Here is a 17,554-nt window from a genome sequence, read left to right as displayed (position 1 = left end):
TTAAGTTGATTTTTTTAATCGAAGTGTTTTGATTGGCCTGTATATTTAGCTGACCAATAAGCTGAGTGGAATAATTAAGGCATGTCGAAGGATAAAGAACAGATCAATATTGAATACTGGCCCAGGGCTGGTATTCATAATTAATATTAATATGATTTAAGAACGATGTAGCTAATCGGATTACTTGTTATTAATAACTGACCAATAGTGTGAATGAAGTCAATGATGTATGGCCATAAGTTTGATCGAAGTTGAGTATTGAACACCACCCCTGGAGCAACGGATAGATTAGTAACGGTAGGAATAAATAAGTGAAAAGGTGGTAACACATAACTGAATAAGTGAATACACTATTTAGCAATTCTTCACATTATAACCCTACCCCCCCCCCCCCCCCCCCAACGGCCGGTGGGTTAGTTATAGCAAGTACAAGTTATGTATTTGGAATATTTCATCAACATTGGGTTTTATTTTAAAATTGAAAATGTTATTTTGAAGAAAAGCGCAGTACAGTTTTCGTTCATGTAAATCAAAATATATATTTATTGCTAATTATCCTAACTAGGATATCATTAATGTTTTAAGACGTGTGGTGTGAGCCAATTTGATCCATTTGAAATCTTCGTTTTAAAAAAAATAATTATTTATCTTTTTACTATTCCACACAATGCATTTATATGGAATGGTTTTCAGAAATTAACAAAAAAAACACGAAAGTTTTTGTTAGTATTTTCTAGAAGTCACGTGAAATAAACCAACGTGTTTTTCAGATCCATCAATTTCTTGAAGGGATGGCCTCGGGAACTCCTGATAGACAATCCCAAGCGATGTATTTTCAGTTACTTCAAGTGGGTATACACAAGATGTTGTTGTAAATATGTTCTTGTTGATTCGAATTTAGCTATGAAAAAAGGATTTACTATACATTTGTTATTTGTGTTGTAGAAAACAGGATATATAAAAATGAATGCAATCACGTGTTATGCCATACTATTTGACCTGTTTGCTTCAAAAATAATGGTGGGAGTGTGTGGAGGCCCGACTTAAAAGTAAATATATGAATTGCATTATGTTTAGTAGAAATGCATGGAAAATATCGGCGCCATGTCCCAATAAATTTTGTTTGTATTAATAAATTATAGGTTTTAGTAGATTTATGCAGATTACTATAGATGCACTATTACTCCAAGATAAGATTTCTAACAATTCAAACTTTTGTTTAAATATTCCAAAAAGGATGAATCAATGTCGAAAACAATGGGTTTTATGAAGGATATCGAGTTTGATTTGAAAGAAACGAGCATAAAACACGGTATTTCTACCTTATGACAAGATAGTAGACCACAGAAAATCTTTTAGCAATCACCAATCATTTAATTAATATTTTTGCGTGTCAAATACACAGTTACAATCTTGTTATCAGTAATTAATATTTTCCACAAATGCATCATTAAGTAAGAAGTTAAAGATGATAATCGTGGCATTAGGTAGCCAGTATCAGTTACAATTCAAGTAAAGCTTTGGAAATATGGAGAATGTTCGTGTATAGCAATATTATGAATACTAATAGATAAAAAATATGTATAGCTAGTTAATAAGATATATTATGGAAATGTGGGTGAATAGTGGTTTCAACAGTGATTTGACGATCAAAATTTAAAGAGTATCATTGATTAATAAGTTTCTTCTTTTATTTGCCTGTATAGTGAGGCTTATTTTTTTTCAGACGAGGGACCATACTGGTTACTGACACTAGTCATAGCGACTGGATTATAGTGGTAAAATCGGTACGATACCATATTGTTTTTTATCATACCAATTTGTTAGCGAAATCATCATACCGAAATTTGAAATGTGCAACGTTGTATTATTTTTCTTTCTTTGTAAATGGGAAAACGAAAAATAGTACGTGGACATCGTCAAAAATCTAACCAATCTCATTAAAATTAAATCGTGACGTTCACTTCGTTTCATTACGTTAGGCACATAGCGTAACGTCTTAAAACGTGTATTGGTTTCTGATTTTAATGAGATTGAAATCTAACCGATGTCCATCACACTCTTGCCATTTTCTAAAATGTGCGAATTTATGAACACCCTTACATAAGTCCTTTTTAATACGGTTGTATCACATTTACAGTCTTTGATTTCATTTAAAAAATAATATAATTAATAGTGAGGACAACGGTTCACCCTGTTTAACACCAACAGTAACATCGTAGACCTCGGAATTGCACATACAAGTAGAACGTTTTATACAATATCGGACAATTCATAATATATTGAATACATGTAACACAAAGCTACATAGGGCATCATCTATGACACTATTAACCTCTTTTTCAAAGCCTTTGACTGTACGATATAACTTCGATTCAATATCTAAAATAAATGTATGCAACATAAGATGTATATTCAATGGTGTTAAAGCTGCACTCTCACAGGTATACCATTTTTATAACTTTTTGTTTTTGTTTTGGAATGAACCAATTTTTGCGTAAATATCTGCAAACCAATGATATAAGATTGCTGACAAAAGATCAGATCGCAGGTTTTTATAAGCTTTAGTAAGTGTATATGCACCGCATTCTTACATAAATGAGACCCGCATTGTGAAGAATGTTTCCAATCTGTTCTGGTTGTGCGGTCTGTTTGCAGTCTATGGACGCATGTGTCTGTCCTTCATTGGCACTTGGGATCTTACCTTGTGCTTTCTCAACAGAGTCTATATTTGAATGTTTGTTTGATTACTGGATGTTCCTTGTAGTTTTCATTGTATTATTGTACCAGTTAAAGATGCACTCTCACAGATTGAACGTTTTGACAACTTTTTTATTTTCTTGTCTTGGAAGGAGCCAATTTAGGCGAAAATGTGAAACCAGTGATATAAGACTGCTAACTAAAACCATAGATCGCAGATTTTCATATGTAGGTTGAAAAAAATGATGTTTTATGCATTTTTTCTTAAACCGTTAGTAACGCTTTTAATCATTAAACATTAATTTTCGAACGGAACTATGAAAATCTGCGATCTGCTCTTCTGTCAGCAGTCTTATATCACTGGTTTACAGATATTTACGAAAGATTGGCTCATTCCAAGACAAAAAATTAAAAAGCTGTCAAAACGGTAAATCTGTGAGAGTGCAGCTTCAAAAATCATGTTACATTCTATTGAGAATGTAAACATCTTAGAACCGGTGCACTGGGCGTTATAAAACATCAATTTTATGAATGCGGAGTGCATTTGTTCTAAAATATAAGAAACAACAAAATAGAAGGGATGGATATTAACTTTATATACAGTAATTATCGCTGTTTCTCCTAGTTTATTACTGGCTGTTGTATAACAGAAAATCCCACACACTTAGATAACTAAGTTCTAAAAGATCAATCCTATAACGCCATTCCTCTCTACTAATTATCTCCTGATTTTATTTATAGATTACTCTTTCTTATTTCAACGTGTTTTTTTTGTCCATTCATAGGGGAGTGCAAGTCTTCTAAAGAAACTTCAGAACGTCAATGTGAAGAAGAAGAAGACAAAAGAACAATTCTGGGATCTTAGAGATGAAGGTTGATTATTACATCTATTACCGGGATATGAAATTACAATACAGTCGAACCTCGTTGGCTCGAACTCCCAGGAACCGGCGAAAATACTTCGAGTCTCGAAACTCGAAAAATTCGAGCCAAGAGGGAATCCTTACAAATAGTATAAAGAAATTGGTCCTTTACAACCAGTTTGAGCCAACGATGAATTCGAGCCAAGCGAATTCGAGCCAACGGGGTTCGACTGTATTTGTATAATATAACAATGCAACGACCAACATATATGCTATGTGCATAAAATATCATAACCTCAATGTAAAGACCTTAACAAATATGCTATGTGTATATAGTATTCGCGTGAATATCTGCAAACCAATGATAAAAGATTGCTGACAAAAGATCAGATCACAGATTCTTATATTTCCGTTCAAAAATTAATGTTTTATGGCTTAAACCGTTACTAACGGTTTAAGAAAAATGCATAAAACATCAATTTTTGAACTTAAATATGACAATCTGCGATCTGGGTTTTTTTTTTGGTCATCAGTCTTATATCACTGGTTTCCATGCATTTTTGTATAAATTGGCTAATTCCAAGACAAAAAATAAAAAAAGTTGTAAAAAAGTTCAATCTGTGAAAGTGCAATGGAATGTTCCAAATTAAGACAAAACAATTGGGCCGATCGTTCAGAACTTTGTGAAAGTTAACAACGGTATTAACGTCATCGTCGTTAAATTTCCAATCAATAATACTCTGTAAGTTTAACAGATCTACGTATGATTTGCAGTGTTCCTAACAAGAGGTGAGACAACTGTTTCTGGTCTTTGTCAAATTACTTCTCAGTTAACACTCCATGGGCTGATTGTTCAGAGCTTTGTTATAGTTAACAATGTTGTTAACGCCATCATTGTTAACTTTCAAATTAATATTGCTCTGTAAGTTTCACAGATACACTTATGATATGCAGTGTTCCTAACAAGAGGTGAGACAACTATTTCAGCTGTTCTTGTTTTATTTAAATATATGAGCATATCATCAAATAGTTCACCTTTAAAAGTTAACAATGATGTCGTTAAATAATCAGGTTGTTAACTTTAGCAAAGTTCTGAACAATCGGGGCTATCATACACTTATTTACTTATTAGCTGTGAAACATACTGTCGTATGGACGAAAAAAAATCATTGATAGCCGTCAGCTTTATGATATTTCGAGGCATTATGAACAAGGAACATGAATTTTTTGTATTATTATGTATATACACAGATAGGTCAATATGGCGTGTTATTCTATCTTTGAAAGTTGCCGACTGTCCACTTATTCACGGTTTATTTAAAGATCATGCACTAAGCTTGGTTATTCGGGATTTACGGTTATAAGCACATATTTCTTTTATCTAAATTGTTGTATCGATACCACTTGACGTCCACAAACGTTTAATACGTCATTATTAATTTTAATATTACGCACAAGATACAAGACACAAGAATTTTTATTTAAAGTCTGGTATATGTTACCAATAAACATACGCTCAATGAGCTATTTTTTCCGACAGGAATTTAATACAAACATACATAATATATCAAAACGTACCAATGGGCTTGTGACCCAGAAATAAAAGCTTATAGTTCAAATAAGGGCCCTGAGTTGATTAACGTGACGTCTATTAACCGGCCCTGAGTTGATTAACGTGACGTCTATTAACCAACTGTTCACGATGTACCGACTATTATTTCAAACACAACCGCTATATAATAAATACTAAGCGACAAAACATTTAACTAATTTTAATCGTGACGAATAAGAAAAAGTACAAGGAATGTTCGATTGTTTTACTGCTCTCAAATTTGGAGAATAACATATATAGTATTTTTACTTCTTTGCTTTCGTGTCTTCATATGTTCATGAAAACACTCGAATACATTGCGAGAAATCCTAATTTTTACTGTATAATGCATGCAATTGTTATTTTATGATCTCGAACCGATATCAGTTATATATGTCGGTTCGAGTTTTAGGGAATTGTACCACGAGGAATATGTAGTATTTAGATGACATGAATAAAAATCTTCATGATTAAGAATGAGCGGAGTGAGCAAACGTTGTGCCTATCGTGAAATTGGAGCGATGGAAGGTTCGACGTGTACAGTTCAGTGATAATGGAAGCCCCCCTGCGTCTGTAAGAAAAAATAAAAAAAAAGAGACAAACTGTGGTGTATGTGAAACTATGTATAAAGTATTGTTTTGATTCCGTGGTATGTTTCTGGTTGAGCTCCAGGCGGCATTGAACTAAAATGACCCATGGTGGCTTGAATTTGTCGACTAATGACCGAATCTTGTGAATGTCGGCAACTTATAAACGATTAAACTGAACAACATTTACTAGTTACTGGTTACATACTATTGGCCTGCATTCCTAATGGACAATGGATACCTTACATAGAGTGTCAAATCCCATATGTAAATATTTGACAGCGTAGAATAATATCGTAGTATTCTAGACGCTATTAAAAATATATACAACTGCTATAGATTATGTTATTTAAGCAGGTAGAATATTTTGTCGTTAGCCGTTAAACTACAGTTATTGACAGCGAATTCAATATCTTATGACATTTTTTCGATTTCCAGTTATTTTATAATGAGATCTTGGTGTCCGATCGAGTCAGAACGAGTAAGAGGCGCAAACAACTCATTTTTATATTTCCATGTTATTTATATTTCATTTATCATATGTATTGATATAAATCATATATACTAATCTTTTGTATTACGTTCGTGTTATTTTTGACTGGTATAGAAGTGTCCAGTCAAGACATGTTAGTCTATATGTGTCATTAATATTTCCGAAAATAAAAGTTTTTATGTACATTGATTGTCTCCCTTTGCTAATCTTTGCAAACTTGTTCAGTGATATCTTAGTGTCCGGTCGAGTCAGATGCCATGTTAAGCCACGAGGAGCAGGTTCAGCTCATGTTTGTCTACATGTACGTCATTAGTAGTTTAGCTAATGAACATGTTTTATGTTCCATTTTTGTTTTCTTTAAGGACCTTTGCATTCTAGTCCCGTGATGTGTCCGGTCGAGTCAGAGCAGGTTCAGCTCATGTTTGTCTACATATGTCATTAATATTTCAGAAAATGAACCTAATTTTATTTGAATTTTTGTTTTCCTTTGATGATTTTAGCGTTTTTTTTCCCAGTGATATCTGAGTGTCCGGTCGAGTCAGAGGCGATGTTAAGCCACGAGGAGCAGGTTCAGCTCATGTTCGAGGAGGAGAAGCGGAACGTCGAGGACCAGAACCTGCACGTGCGCTTCTTCGCCCTTCCCGAGATCAACGTGAAAACAAATGACTCGTACAACGAACTCAAGCTTATGAAGGATGAGGTGAGATGACCATATTTTTTTGTCAGAGCAGAACAGAATAGAACAGAACAAGATTTATTTCGTTTTATACAATTCAAACACATAAAGTCAATAAAATAAAAATAAAAATTCGGTCGTATAACTTAATTCTGGATTGTTACACTGGCGTTTTTGTTCGCAATGCTGGAATTGTAAATACATTAATTGTAACTGCACATGTCAGTGAGCAATTATATGTAAACACGTATTTGTGTATTTTACGTAAAATGCTTACAATTACATTTGTGGAGCACACTATATGTTCCTGGTAAAGCAATCGCTTTATTAAGAAATATTACATACCACTGAAGGTCATATGACATTATAAGGATCGGTCAGTAAGCTCCCGTAGTTCTATATGGACCGAATTGTTAGCCGGAGTCAATTCACCTACGGGGCCTGACTGGCCGATCCTTAAAATGGCATATGGCCCAGTGTGTACTGTCATATTTCTTATATTATACCAAACATTTCTGTTATTACCATTCATTTTTATCTTTATTGAAGTGTTCTATTGTACTTGGCCTTGTCTACTTGCAAAATTTCTGCCCGCACTTGGCAGTTCTACGACGTCAGAGGTCCATATATTTTGGACAGGTCCCAACCAGCCAAAATACTATATGGACCCGCGTCATAAAACTTGTTTTTTTTGTTAAAATACATTGATCGACTTTATTTATACAAAGACGGGACACATTTATGGTCGGTTTACTATTACAAAATATATATTCTTGCCAAAGCATTGTGCTAAACCTACAGCTTCATCTGTTAATTCCAGTATATGAACGCAAATACTGTAAACCGCGCCCTCGGACAGTTGGAGAAGCTTGCGGACGCGGGAGCGGACGTGCGCTCAGAGACCGGAAACTCGACTTCCATGCGGAGTGAATCTGTTAAGAAACTCCAGATGAGCAGACGGAAGTCCTTGGCCATGCTTAAAGTGAGAAATTTACCCTTGTTCCTTTATGTATACTGTTTTATCTACTCAGTTCCTGGAACTTTTCAAAATGTGACATACAATTCACTTTTCTATGTATACCAACATTTTAAGAGCAGGGGTATACGATTTAGTATTATAACAACTTTTGTGCGAATTATTACTTAAAGTGACACTCTTATTCAAAATCAATACACACACATGAATAACAAACATAAATTTTGACTGATAAACCTTTAACTGCTTACTAAATAATGCATTTATGGCAAATATTGATTACTGATAGCAAGGTTGTGACCGTGTATTTAATAGCAGAAAACGCAAAAACATTAAATGATTAGTGAGTGCTAAAAGATTTACTGTGATTTACTATCTTCTCATAAGGTAGAAATACCGTGTTTTATGCTCATTTCTTTCAATTTAAACTCGGTATCCTTCATAAGAACCATTGTTTTCCACATATATTCATCCTTTAAGGAATATTAAAGCAGTATTATTATTTGTGATAAATCTTATTTGGGAGTAAGTGTGCATCTTTAATTATAATAGTTGTTACTATATTTGTACCAAGCGTGTTTCCGATCTGTTAAGCAAATATTTGTAAAAAAACGCCGGGTCAAAACAGAAAAAATGAGCTAAGTCGGAACTCCTAAACCAAAACGGGAAATAGAAGTATTTTGATGGCTTATAAGCCTTGGCGAATACATTTTCATTGTATTTAGTTGTATACTTGTATAATATTAGGAGCATGTATCGTTATAAAATTCAAGTCTTAACTTTTGATACATATCTTAGTATAAACACTGAGATATATAATTGAATTAGCATTAAATAAATATGATTGTATTATCAATACTTTTTATTTTTATAATATAGCCTTTGATAGTGTTTTTGTCTTTTACATTCCAGGGACCTTTCAAATCAATGGGTGGAGGTAAGTATCCGTCTAATGGACTGTTAGAAACAACACACGCTAAAGACACGATGATAATTCAACAGTTGATGTAAACAAGAAGTAATAACAGCACAAATGTATGTTAAATATGTTGATTCTTCTGTTCAATTAGGTATAATTCAGTGGCTTATCTACATATAGACCTTGTAGGCCTGGGTCTTCAACTGAAAAATGATTAAATTTAAATAAGCCCAAAATGCAATAAAAACTGATGACATGTACAAAAGTGATATATCACGTTCTTTTTAGCAAAAGCAAGTCTGGTGTTTTTCTAAACTATGTGCTGTGTGCAACCATCGGGCCTAGCTACGCCCCTGTATATGTCAACATGTGTATATTTTATTCAGTGAACAGAGAATCTTCGTTTGCTTCGATTTCATCTCGCAATGGTATTGCTTCTCGCGAGGCAAAATCTTCAAGAGTCGCGTTCGATTTATCTGTCAAACCGGTAACCAGAGGAAGTGAATCGAATGTTAAACCGGCCCGAAGAGAAAGTTATGCAAATTTAAGACTGGGAGCTCGAGAGGGATCTGAAATTGACAATATCCAAAAGGTGGACGACTGGCAGGAGATGGCTCTGCCCACGATGGTAGCTGGGAGCCCCATTCGGGACCTGACCATTAAGCCGCCAGAAGCACGACCTGTGTTCGTAGAGATACAGGCACTTCTTAAAGGACAAGTTTTCGTAAGTTACTTTTTTGTATATTTAATTGCGCTCGCTGAAACAATACCGACTATCCTTTATGGAAACAAATCACTTGGGCTCTGACAAAGTAACTGTAAGTGACAAGACACTAAGGTCAAATGAAGGGTGCATTACATGTATATAGAGGGGAAGGGGTGGGGGGCAGTTCCGATGCAATACGGACCAGACTTGTGTACTTTTAATACAGCCCAGTTTGGCAAAAGAAACTGTCCAGCTTGGGGGACCATACGGCCAAGATTGGCAGACGTCCGTTCGTATGGTTCTATCGTCTGGGCTTTGGAGGGATTGTCCGTATCGTCCTTGTACCTAATTGAAACCGAAAACACATCGCTGAAAGCGTTGAAACAATTTGTATACATATATAAAAATAGAATATATATGTTCCAACATTTTGTTATTATACACTTTTGTGAAAACAGGAATCACTCCTTAATAAAAAAACCAAGGGCAAGGGTATAAAACAAATGGTTACATAACTTCATGTTATGTTTGTGAAAAAAATGATATTCGCCATCTCCTACTGCGATTAGTATTTTATATATTAATCACAGCGTGCTGGAGTCTCTCTTCGCCAACAGCCACTGTTAATGGAACTGAACCAAACATGTTTACACACTTAAATAAGACGGGCGTTCCTGATTGTCATTTATTAACGTACTGAGAGAAAACTGTAACTATTATACAATACGTTACATAAGGCTTATTGATATTTTTGTAAACAAAATTTACAATTGAAATTTCAAGGTTGTTTTATTATTTTTGACTACTTGGATATATAAAAATGTAAATACAATATACAATTGAAACTACAAGCTTGTTTTATTATTTTTGACTAATTGCACATACAAAAGAACACAAACCAGTAATGTAAGGAATTTATTAGCTTGGATGGCGATTGCATTTATAAGCCGAGTTTCAATCAAATTAAAGGCCAAGCAGTACACGCCACAACAGCAGCTATGGCTAAATTCATGGGCGGCACTAGGATTTGACATTAGAGGGGGTGAAGCTAAGGGGCGTAACCTTTTAGCTTGCGCCCCTTCCTCGGAACCGAAGTTTATTTGGATTTAATTGTTGGCATGGGGTTTGAGGTGTATTCCACTGGGAAAATTTAAACATTTTTCTTATTCGAAATGGTGCCTCTTGGGCGTATTTTATTACTATTATCCGCCAATGAGATTCACTTGTTTCATAAGCCTAGTCACGTGACCGGCTTATTCCACGAACGCTGATGGTGTACGCATGAAATTCACTAAAATATGTACGATTGAATTTGAATTTAAACAAAATGTCCAACATAAGGCTTCAGAGATGCATAACTTTTTACAATGCTTACTGTCTGGGTTTGATAAGTGTTTTTTTTTGTTTTACAATAAATTGTAAAATATATAGACAAATCCATTGAAAACTTTAACAATTATAATGAAACATTATTTCGGTGTATCAAATTCTTACAAAACAAGGGTTCACTATTCTTTACTCTTTCAATTTAAATACTAAAATTTACATTTCTTCTAGTAATAAAAACGTATCGGATAAGCAAGTAACTAAAAAAAGCAGGTGATATAGAAATAACAAATGATAACGAAAAAGCAAGTTATCTGAACAGCAAAACATACCGAAAAAGCAAGTTATATCGAAACAGCAAATAATATCGAAAAAGCAAGTTATATCGAAACAGCAAATGATATCGAAAAAGCACGTTACATCGAAAAAGCAAGTTATATCGAAACAGCAAATAATCTCGAAAAAGCAAGTTATATCGAAAAAGCAAGTTATATCGAAACAGCAAATAATATCGAAAAAGCAAGTTATATAGAAACAGCAAACAATTGTGGAAACGCAAGATATATCGAAAAAGCAGGTGATATAGAAACTATCGAAACAGCAAATAATACCGAAACAGCAAATACTATCTAAAAAGCAAGTTATATAGAAACAGCAAACAATATCGAAAACGCAAGTAATATCGAAAAAGCAGGTGATATAGAAACCATCGAAACAGCAAGTAATCAAGAAACAGCAAATAACATCGAAAATGTAAATTATATCGAAGAAGCAAATTATGTCGAAAAAGCAAGCAATCTAGAAACAGCAAATAATATCGAAAAAGCAAGTTGTATCAAAACAGCAATAAATAATTATTTCGACAATCGAAAAAAAAATGTCGACCATAAAATTATAATTATGTAACTTTTCATGTAAATGAACTGCAGGGGTTGGCGGAAATGCTGTTTGAAAATCAGCCTAACTTCAGTCTGGTCAGTAACGGAGCGGAGTGCATTATGATCGAGAAGAAGTTCTACATGGAGAATGCATCACAGGCGCAGATTGTCAAACTGAAGGAAATGGTAATAAGTATAATTAGAATACGATCTACATTTTTCATCAATAAAATTGCTGATAGGCAATTATTAAGTACTTGACTTTATCATTAAGAATTTCATCTTTCGCGGGTGTTTAAAATTCCGCCTTCTGCCACTCGTCCGATAAACATTCCCTGCGTCAGAGTTTGCGTTGTCAATGTATCAGCCAATGAGGTTGTATTCTAAGTCAGTTAGATGGCCTAAAGTAATTTCTAAATGAATGGCCCATTCAATTCAATAAAATTGATGTCATCTATCTATTACTTAAATGACAAACGATATTTCAGTATTTGATGTCTTTTGTGTATTATGTTTAATTCCATGTTTGACCTTTCCCATTTTACCCTTCGTGCCATTAAAGCTGCACTCTCACAGATTTACTGTTTTGACAACTTTCTTTTTTTTGTCTTGGAATTAAAAATTTTTTGCGTAAATATCTGCTAACCAGTGATGAAAGACTGCTGACAAAAGATCAGATCGCAGATTTAAGCAAGATTAAGTTTTTGGCAGCTTGGTTTGTCCCTGTGGTTTCGCATGAGATATAGGGCTGATTTTTATAAGTTAACAATGTTGTTAACGGTATCGTTGTTAACTTTTAAATGATAATGAACGATAACGAACGATATCGCCATGTACTTAAATGACACAAGAATAGCTGAAACTGTCTCAAATCTTATTAGACGTGCTGCAGATCACTGGTGTGTCCGTTGAACTTTCAGAGCAGTAAAACTTTAATAGTTAACAACAACAATATCATCGTTAACAACGTTGAAACCTTAAGTGGAGTTCTAAACAATCGGCCCATATTTTTTTTCATATTTTTTGTAACTTCTTTGCTTATTTTTCCGAACGAATAACATATAGAAAATCGCTTAAAATTAAACCAATTAAAAATGTTAACTCTCACACATATTGACTTTTTAAAAATGTAAGTACATATTTCTTATTTCAGACATTCCCTTACCCATCGAATGAAAATTTACAGTCAAATCTGGAAAATAAGATAAGATGGGACCTTCATAAAAAACTTACGATAAACACGATTCTGCGTGACGTCAATCAACGTAAAAGCGACGTCAATGACGCTAGATCGACTTTACGTTTGCCGCCAGTACGCTAGATAAACGTTTGATTAAACGATATTTCTATACCGTATCAGTATGGTATTCATACATTTTGATGGATCATGTTTATGAAACTAGACGGATTGGTATTATGGTCGCAATAACTGGTGAAAAATGACATTAAATAAACGTGAAATGACTACAAAGTAAGTAAAGCACGTATAAACGTGTGCCGTATAACGTAAGTAAAGCACGTATAAACGTGTGCAGTATAGCGTAAGTAAAGCACGTATAAACGTGTGCAGTATAGCGTAAGTAAAGCACGTATAAACGTGTGCAGTATAACGTAAGTAAAGCACGTATAAACGTGTGCCGTATAACGTAAGTAAAGCACGTATAAACGTGCGCAGTATAGCGTAAGTAAAGCACGTATAAACGTGTGCAGTATAACGTCCACTGTCAATTTACAAGTTATAAAGGATAAAGTGTGTTTGTTTCCAAGTAAAGAAATAGTATAGTCCGCTATGAGAGAGCACAAAAAGCTATATTTTTGGAGTGGCGTAGCTACGATTGAAATATTAACGTTTGGTGTTCAACTTTATAGCGGTCTTACACTGAAACCAAACATTCATCTTTTTATTAGGCCAATACGTATGTACAATGACAGTTCATCGTAGTTTTAAAGCATTTTATAAAAAGAACAGTTGGTGATATTTTTGTTCTTATACATTTTATAAACATTTTTGTCTAATATTTGTCTTATTTTATAAGCACTGATATATAAATACACTAAATTGAATGTATACTACTCTATTTATCAGAGTTTATATTCACCTACAATTTTAGGGCCTGTCAATCAAATTCTTATTAAGAATACTCACTTGTTAATATGGTTTAAATGCACTGCGAAGCATTATTTAACATTGTGTTATGTATCATGTACGTTCCCTTGTGATATTAGTGTGATCATTAGATGCTGTGAAAATTTACTTTAACAAATAAACTGAAAACAACAATTTGTTGTTGTTGTTTTCTTCTGTTTCATTCCGTAATTAAATCCCATTTAAAACATTGTTAATAATAAATTATTCAGTACATTAACTGAAGGCTTCTTAAGTTGTCTAAGTAAGTTCACTGGTTGCTTCTTGAGAAGATTCACTGGAATCTTCATCGTCATCATCATCAGCAGCAGCAGCAGCAGCAGAAGCAGCAGCAGCAGCATTCATCATCATTCATCATCATCATTCATCATCATCATCATCATCATCATCATCATCATCATCATCATCATCATCATCATCATCAAAATCATCATCATCATCATCATCATCATCATCATCATCAACATTTTCATCATCAATATCATTTAATTGCGGCAATAGAACTAAAATTCATGAAGCAGATGGACGTGAAGGGGCGAAAGAAAAGAGGAGAATTTTCTTAAGAAAAAAGAAGTCAAATGAGAAAAAATATTAATAAAGATAGATCAAGGATAGTAGTATATCAAAGTGCAAATGCAAATTCAATTTTACTTTAAAGCAAGCAGTGCCACCGAAAACATTATGATATTGAGCTTTACCTAAAATAATGTCAAACGCGTAAATCACTTGTATGATAATAAGGGAAGCTTTTTTCTTTGCACTGGCGTTTTCCTAAATGCCATGAAATATAATTGAATTCACGATGAAATGTTTTACCCATTAACTACAGCACGTTATTTATATTAGCATACATAAATGCATTAGTCTATTATTTAGTAGGTAACCTTTAAAAGACATTTACATGTATTGCTTATAGTGTTATATGTGTTATAAAATGTTATATACTTCTGTTCACTTATTTTACTGCACTGCAAAATATAAAATTATGTGCGTATCATTTGTTTATGAAAAGTGTTATGTGACCGATTAACATCCTATTTAGAAAAAGAAAAACTATCGAAAAAAATAAGACTGGTTGCTTTGTTTGTTTGCTCACAAAATGATACTTAAATTTAGATAGTAACGTATCTCTAAATGGTTAAGGTTGGTACCTGCCCGTTTATCAGAAGCAACATAATTCTTAATTCAACTACCTGAGCTTATGTAATAGTAAGATGACATGAAGAAAATTCTTTATGATAAAGAATGGGTGGAGTGAGCGTAGCGGACGAGCCCTTCTTAATCATTCAGATACTACTTCAGGTCATCCAACTGACTAAGAATACAATCTTATTTGCTGATACATTGTCAACGCAAAATCTGACACACGGTTTGTGTATCGGATGAGTGGCAGAAGATCAGTCTCATTAATATCAGATCCCCAATACACGCTTCACGACGTTACATAACGTAATGAAATGAAGTGAACGTCACGATATGATTTTAATGAGATTGGCAGGAGATGGACCTTTAAACACCCGCGAAAGTTAAAATTCTTCATGATTAAGTGTAGTACTTTACGATTGCCTATCTGCAATTTCATTGGCTGAAAATGTAAGTTGTGTTCTAATGTGTTTTTTTTCTGAAAGTTAAAATGAAATCGTTTTAAAACTTATTTTGAGATAATAAACAATGCAAATGAGGACATTAATGTCTGTAAACTATATAGACATATGTTCGTGAATAATAAAACTCTATTTTATAGTTTCTGGCCACACTAATTCCTATTTTTTTCAAACCCGGGTGCTTGACTGCCTTGGCCAACAAATTCCATTTTTCAAACTTGGTTGATACATATTTATAGAAACAAATATCAGTGCAGAAAGGTCACCAAAGTCGGTTTCAGCTGCACTCTTACATATCGACCGTTTTGACATTATTATTTTTGTGTTGTAATGAACCAATCTTTGCAAACGTATCTGGAAACCAGTGACATAAGACTGGTGACATAAAAATCAGACCACAGCTTTTAATATTTACGTTCATAAATTTAGGTTTAGTGGCTAAAAGCGTTACTAACGCTTTAGGAAAATGGGTATTATTAACATTAATTTTCGAACGTAATATGATCATTTGTCATCACTCTTATATTATTGGTTCTCATACATTTACGGTAAAGATTTCTTAAGTTATACATATATTTTATATCTTTTCTGTTCTGTTCTGTTCTGTTCTGTTCTGTTTTGTTCTGTTCTGTTCTGTTTTGTATAGTGCAAAGGGTTTGCTGAAATATAATAATCGTTCAATTGAGATGTAGTATTCTGAAATTAACAAATTGCCTTTAAGGTATAAGTTAATAAGAGTACTTTTTGGCACATTAATAATTAATTAATTAATTAATTAATTAATTAATTAATAATTGATTATCAGTCATAAAACACGTCCTTTCCGTAGCTTTAAAGCTATACTGAACACTTAATCTTGGAAAAAAACTATTCTTTATTATTTTCAATATAAATTTATTCTCATATTTGCATGTGAATCAAAATTATTAAAGTAATTACAAACGGAAAACATTGCAATATACACAGGCGCGTAGCTGCCTAAACGCGAGTACGCGGCTGAATGCGCATGGTTCTGACGAACAATCAGCCAAAGTTGCAATATGCATACTTGACTCCATGATCCTAAAACTGTCCATTTTCAGTACTAAATAAAGCACCTCAGAATGCACCAGATTTCACCATGGTTTTCAAAATCTTCTGAGGGGGCATGCCCCGAGCCCCCCTAGAACAATTTTGAATCCACATGATTAGAGGGCTAGCTACGTTCCTGATACATGTAATATTTTAATCAAATGGTAATATGCAATTAAATCATGCCATTTCTAGGACCTATCTAAGCTTGAGCTTTGTGCTACCGCTTTTGTGGTAAAGTTTTATTTTGGTATCATGCATAACATACATTTTACACCATCTTTGAAAATATATTAATATAATATTAAAATTGTCTGCTATATAGATATATTGGTCCAAATATTGATATTGGTATATGTTACACATGAGATGGAAATGCTTTATTATTTTTTTTTGTTACCTTAGGAAAATAAAGTTTTGTAAAAAAAATGAGCGAAAAATAATAAGTCGAATAAGAAAATCAAATCCAATAAAGTAAGTAATGTAAGAAAAAATAGGATTGCCTTTAAAATAAAATTCGACTTATATTTTGGTTCATTTTAGGTCATGTAGCTGTATTTTTTTTTAGTTTTGATTCTGCCAAACATCTCTCTAATTGTTTTCTTTGTTTGAGAAACTTTACAATTTTTAAGCTTTCAAGAACTGGAACATCGTTTGTTAGTTTACATTTATGAATACAACATTTTGATTAAAGTGAAATAAAAATGATAAGCATCACTCTCGGAGTTTGTTTCTCTATAATTCCAAAATATATCATTTTGAAGGTCATTTCAGTTCGAATATTATTCCTGTAAAAGAATAATTTGTGTTAATATACACTGTAGAATAACCTACTCATTATAAAAAAAAACAAAGCTAGAAACATTCTTGAGTAAAATTTGAGTGAAAAAAAATGTTTTGTAAAACAATTCGCCACATGTTCCCGTTCATTCCTATCCATCACAATTTAAGATAACATCGACCGTGTGAAATCCAGACCCGTGAGAAACGAGTAACCAATCGTAACAACTCGGCCATC

General features: G+C 33.5%; 1 protein-coding gene across 1 annotated transcript in view; it reads left to right on the top strand.

Annotated features, from left to right (window-relative positions):
- The window catches only part of LOC128216051 (uncharacterized), a 30,605-nt gene extending 17,569 nt beyond the window's left edge, over positions 1–13,036 (top strand). Inside the window, exons 9-17 of the mRNA XM_052922644.1 lie at positions 771–848; positions 1,727–1,787; positions 3,486–3,573; positions 6,750–6,934; positions 7,731–7,892; positions 8,799–8,823; positions 9,192–9,529; positions 11,755–11,901; positions 12,869–13,036. Coding sequence (XP_052778604.1) covers positions 771–848; positions 1,727–1,787; positions 3,486–3,573; positions 6,750–6,934; positions 7,731–7,892; positions 8,799–8,823; positions 9,192–9,529; positions 11,755–11,901; positions 12,869–13,036 — 1,252 coding nt within the window. The remainder of the gene's footprint in view (positions 1–770; positions 849–1,726; positions 1,788–3,485; positions 3,574–6,749; positions 6,935–7,730; positions 7,893–8,798; positions 8,824–9,191; positions 9,530–11,754; positions 11,902–12,868) is intronic.
- Positions 13,037–17,554: the final 4,518 nt, after the last annotated feature.

The sequence above is a fragment of the Mya arenaria genome, chromosome 14 (genome assembly GCF_026914265.1).
Source record: "Mya arenaria isolate MELC-2E11 chromosome 14, ASM2691426v1".
Taxonomy (NCBI): Eukaryota; Metazoa; Mollusca; class Bivalvia; order Myida; family Myidae; genus Mya; species Mya arenaria.
Note: the sequence above shows the minus strand (reverse complement) of the source record. Positions and strands in the feature narration are given on the sequence as shown.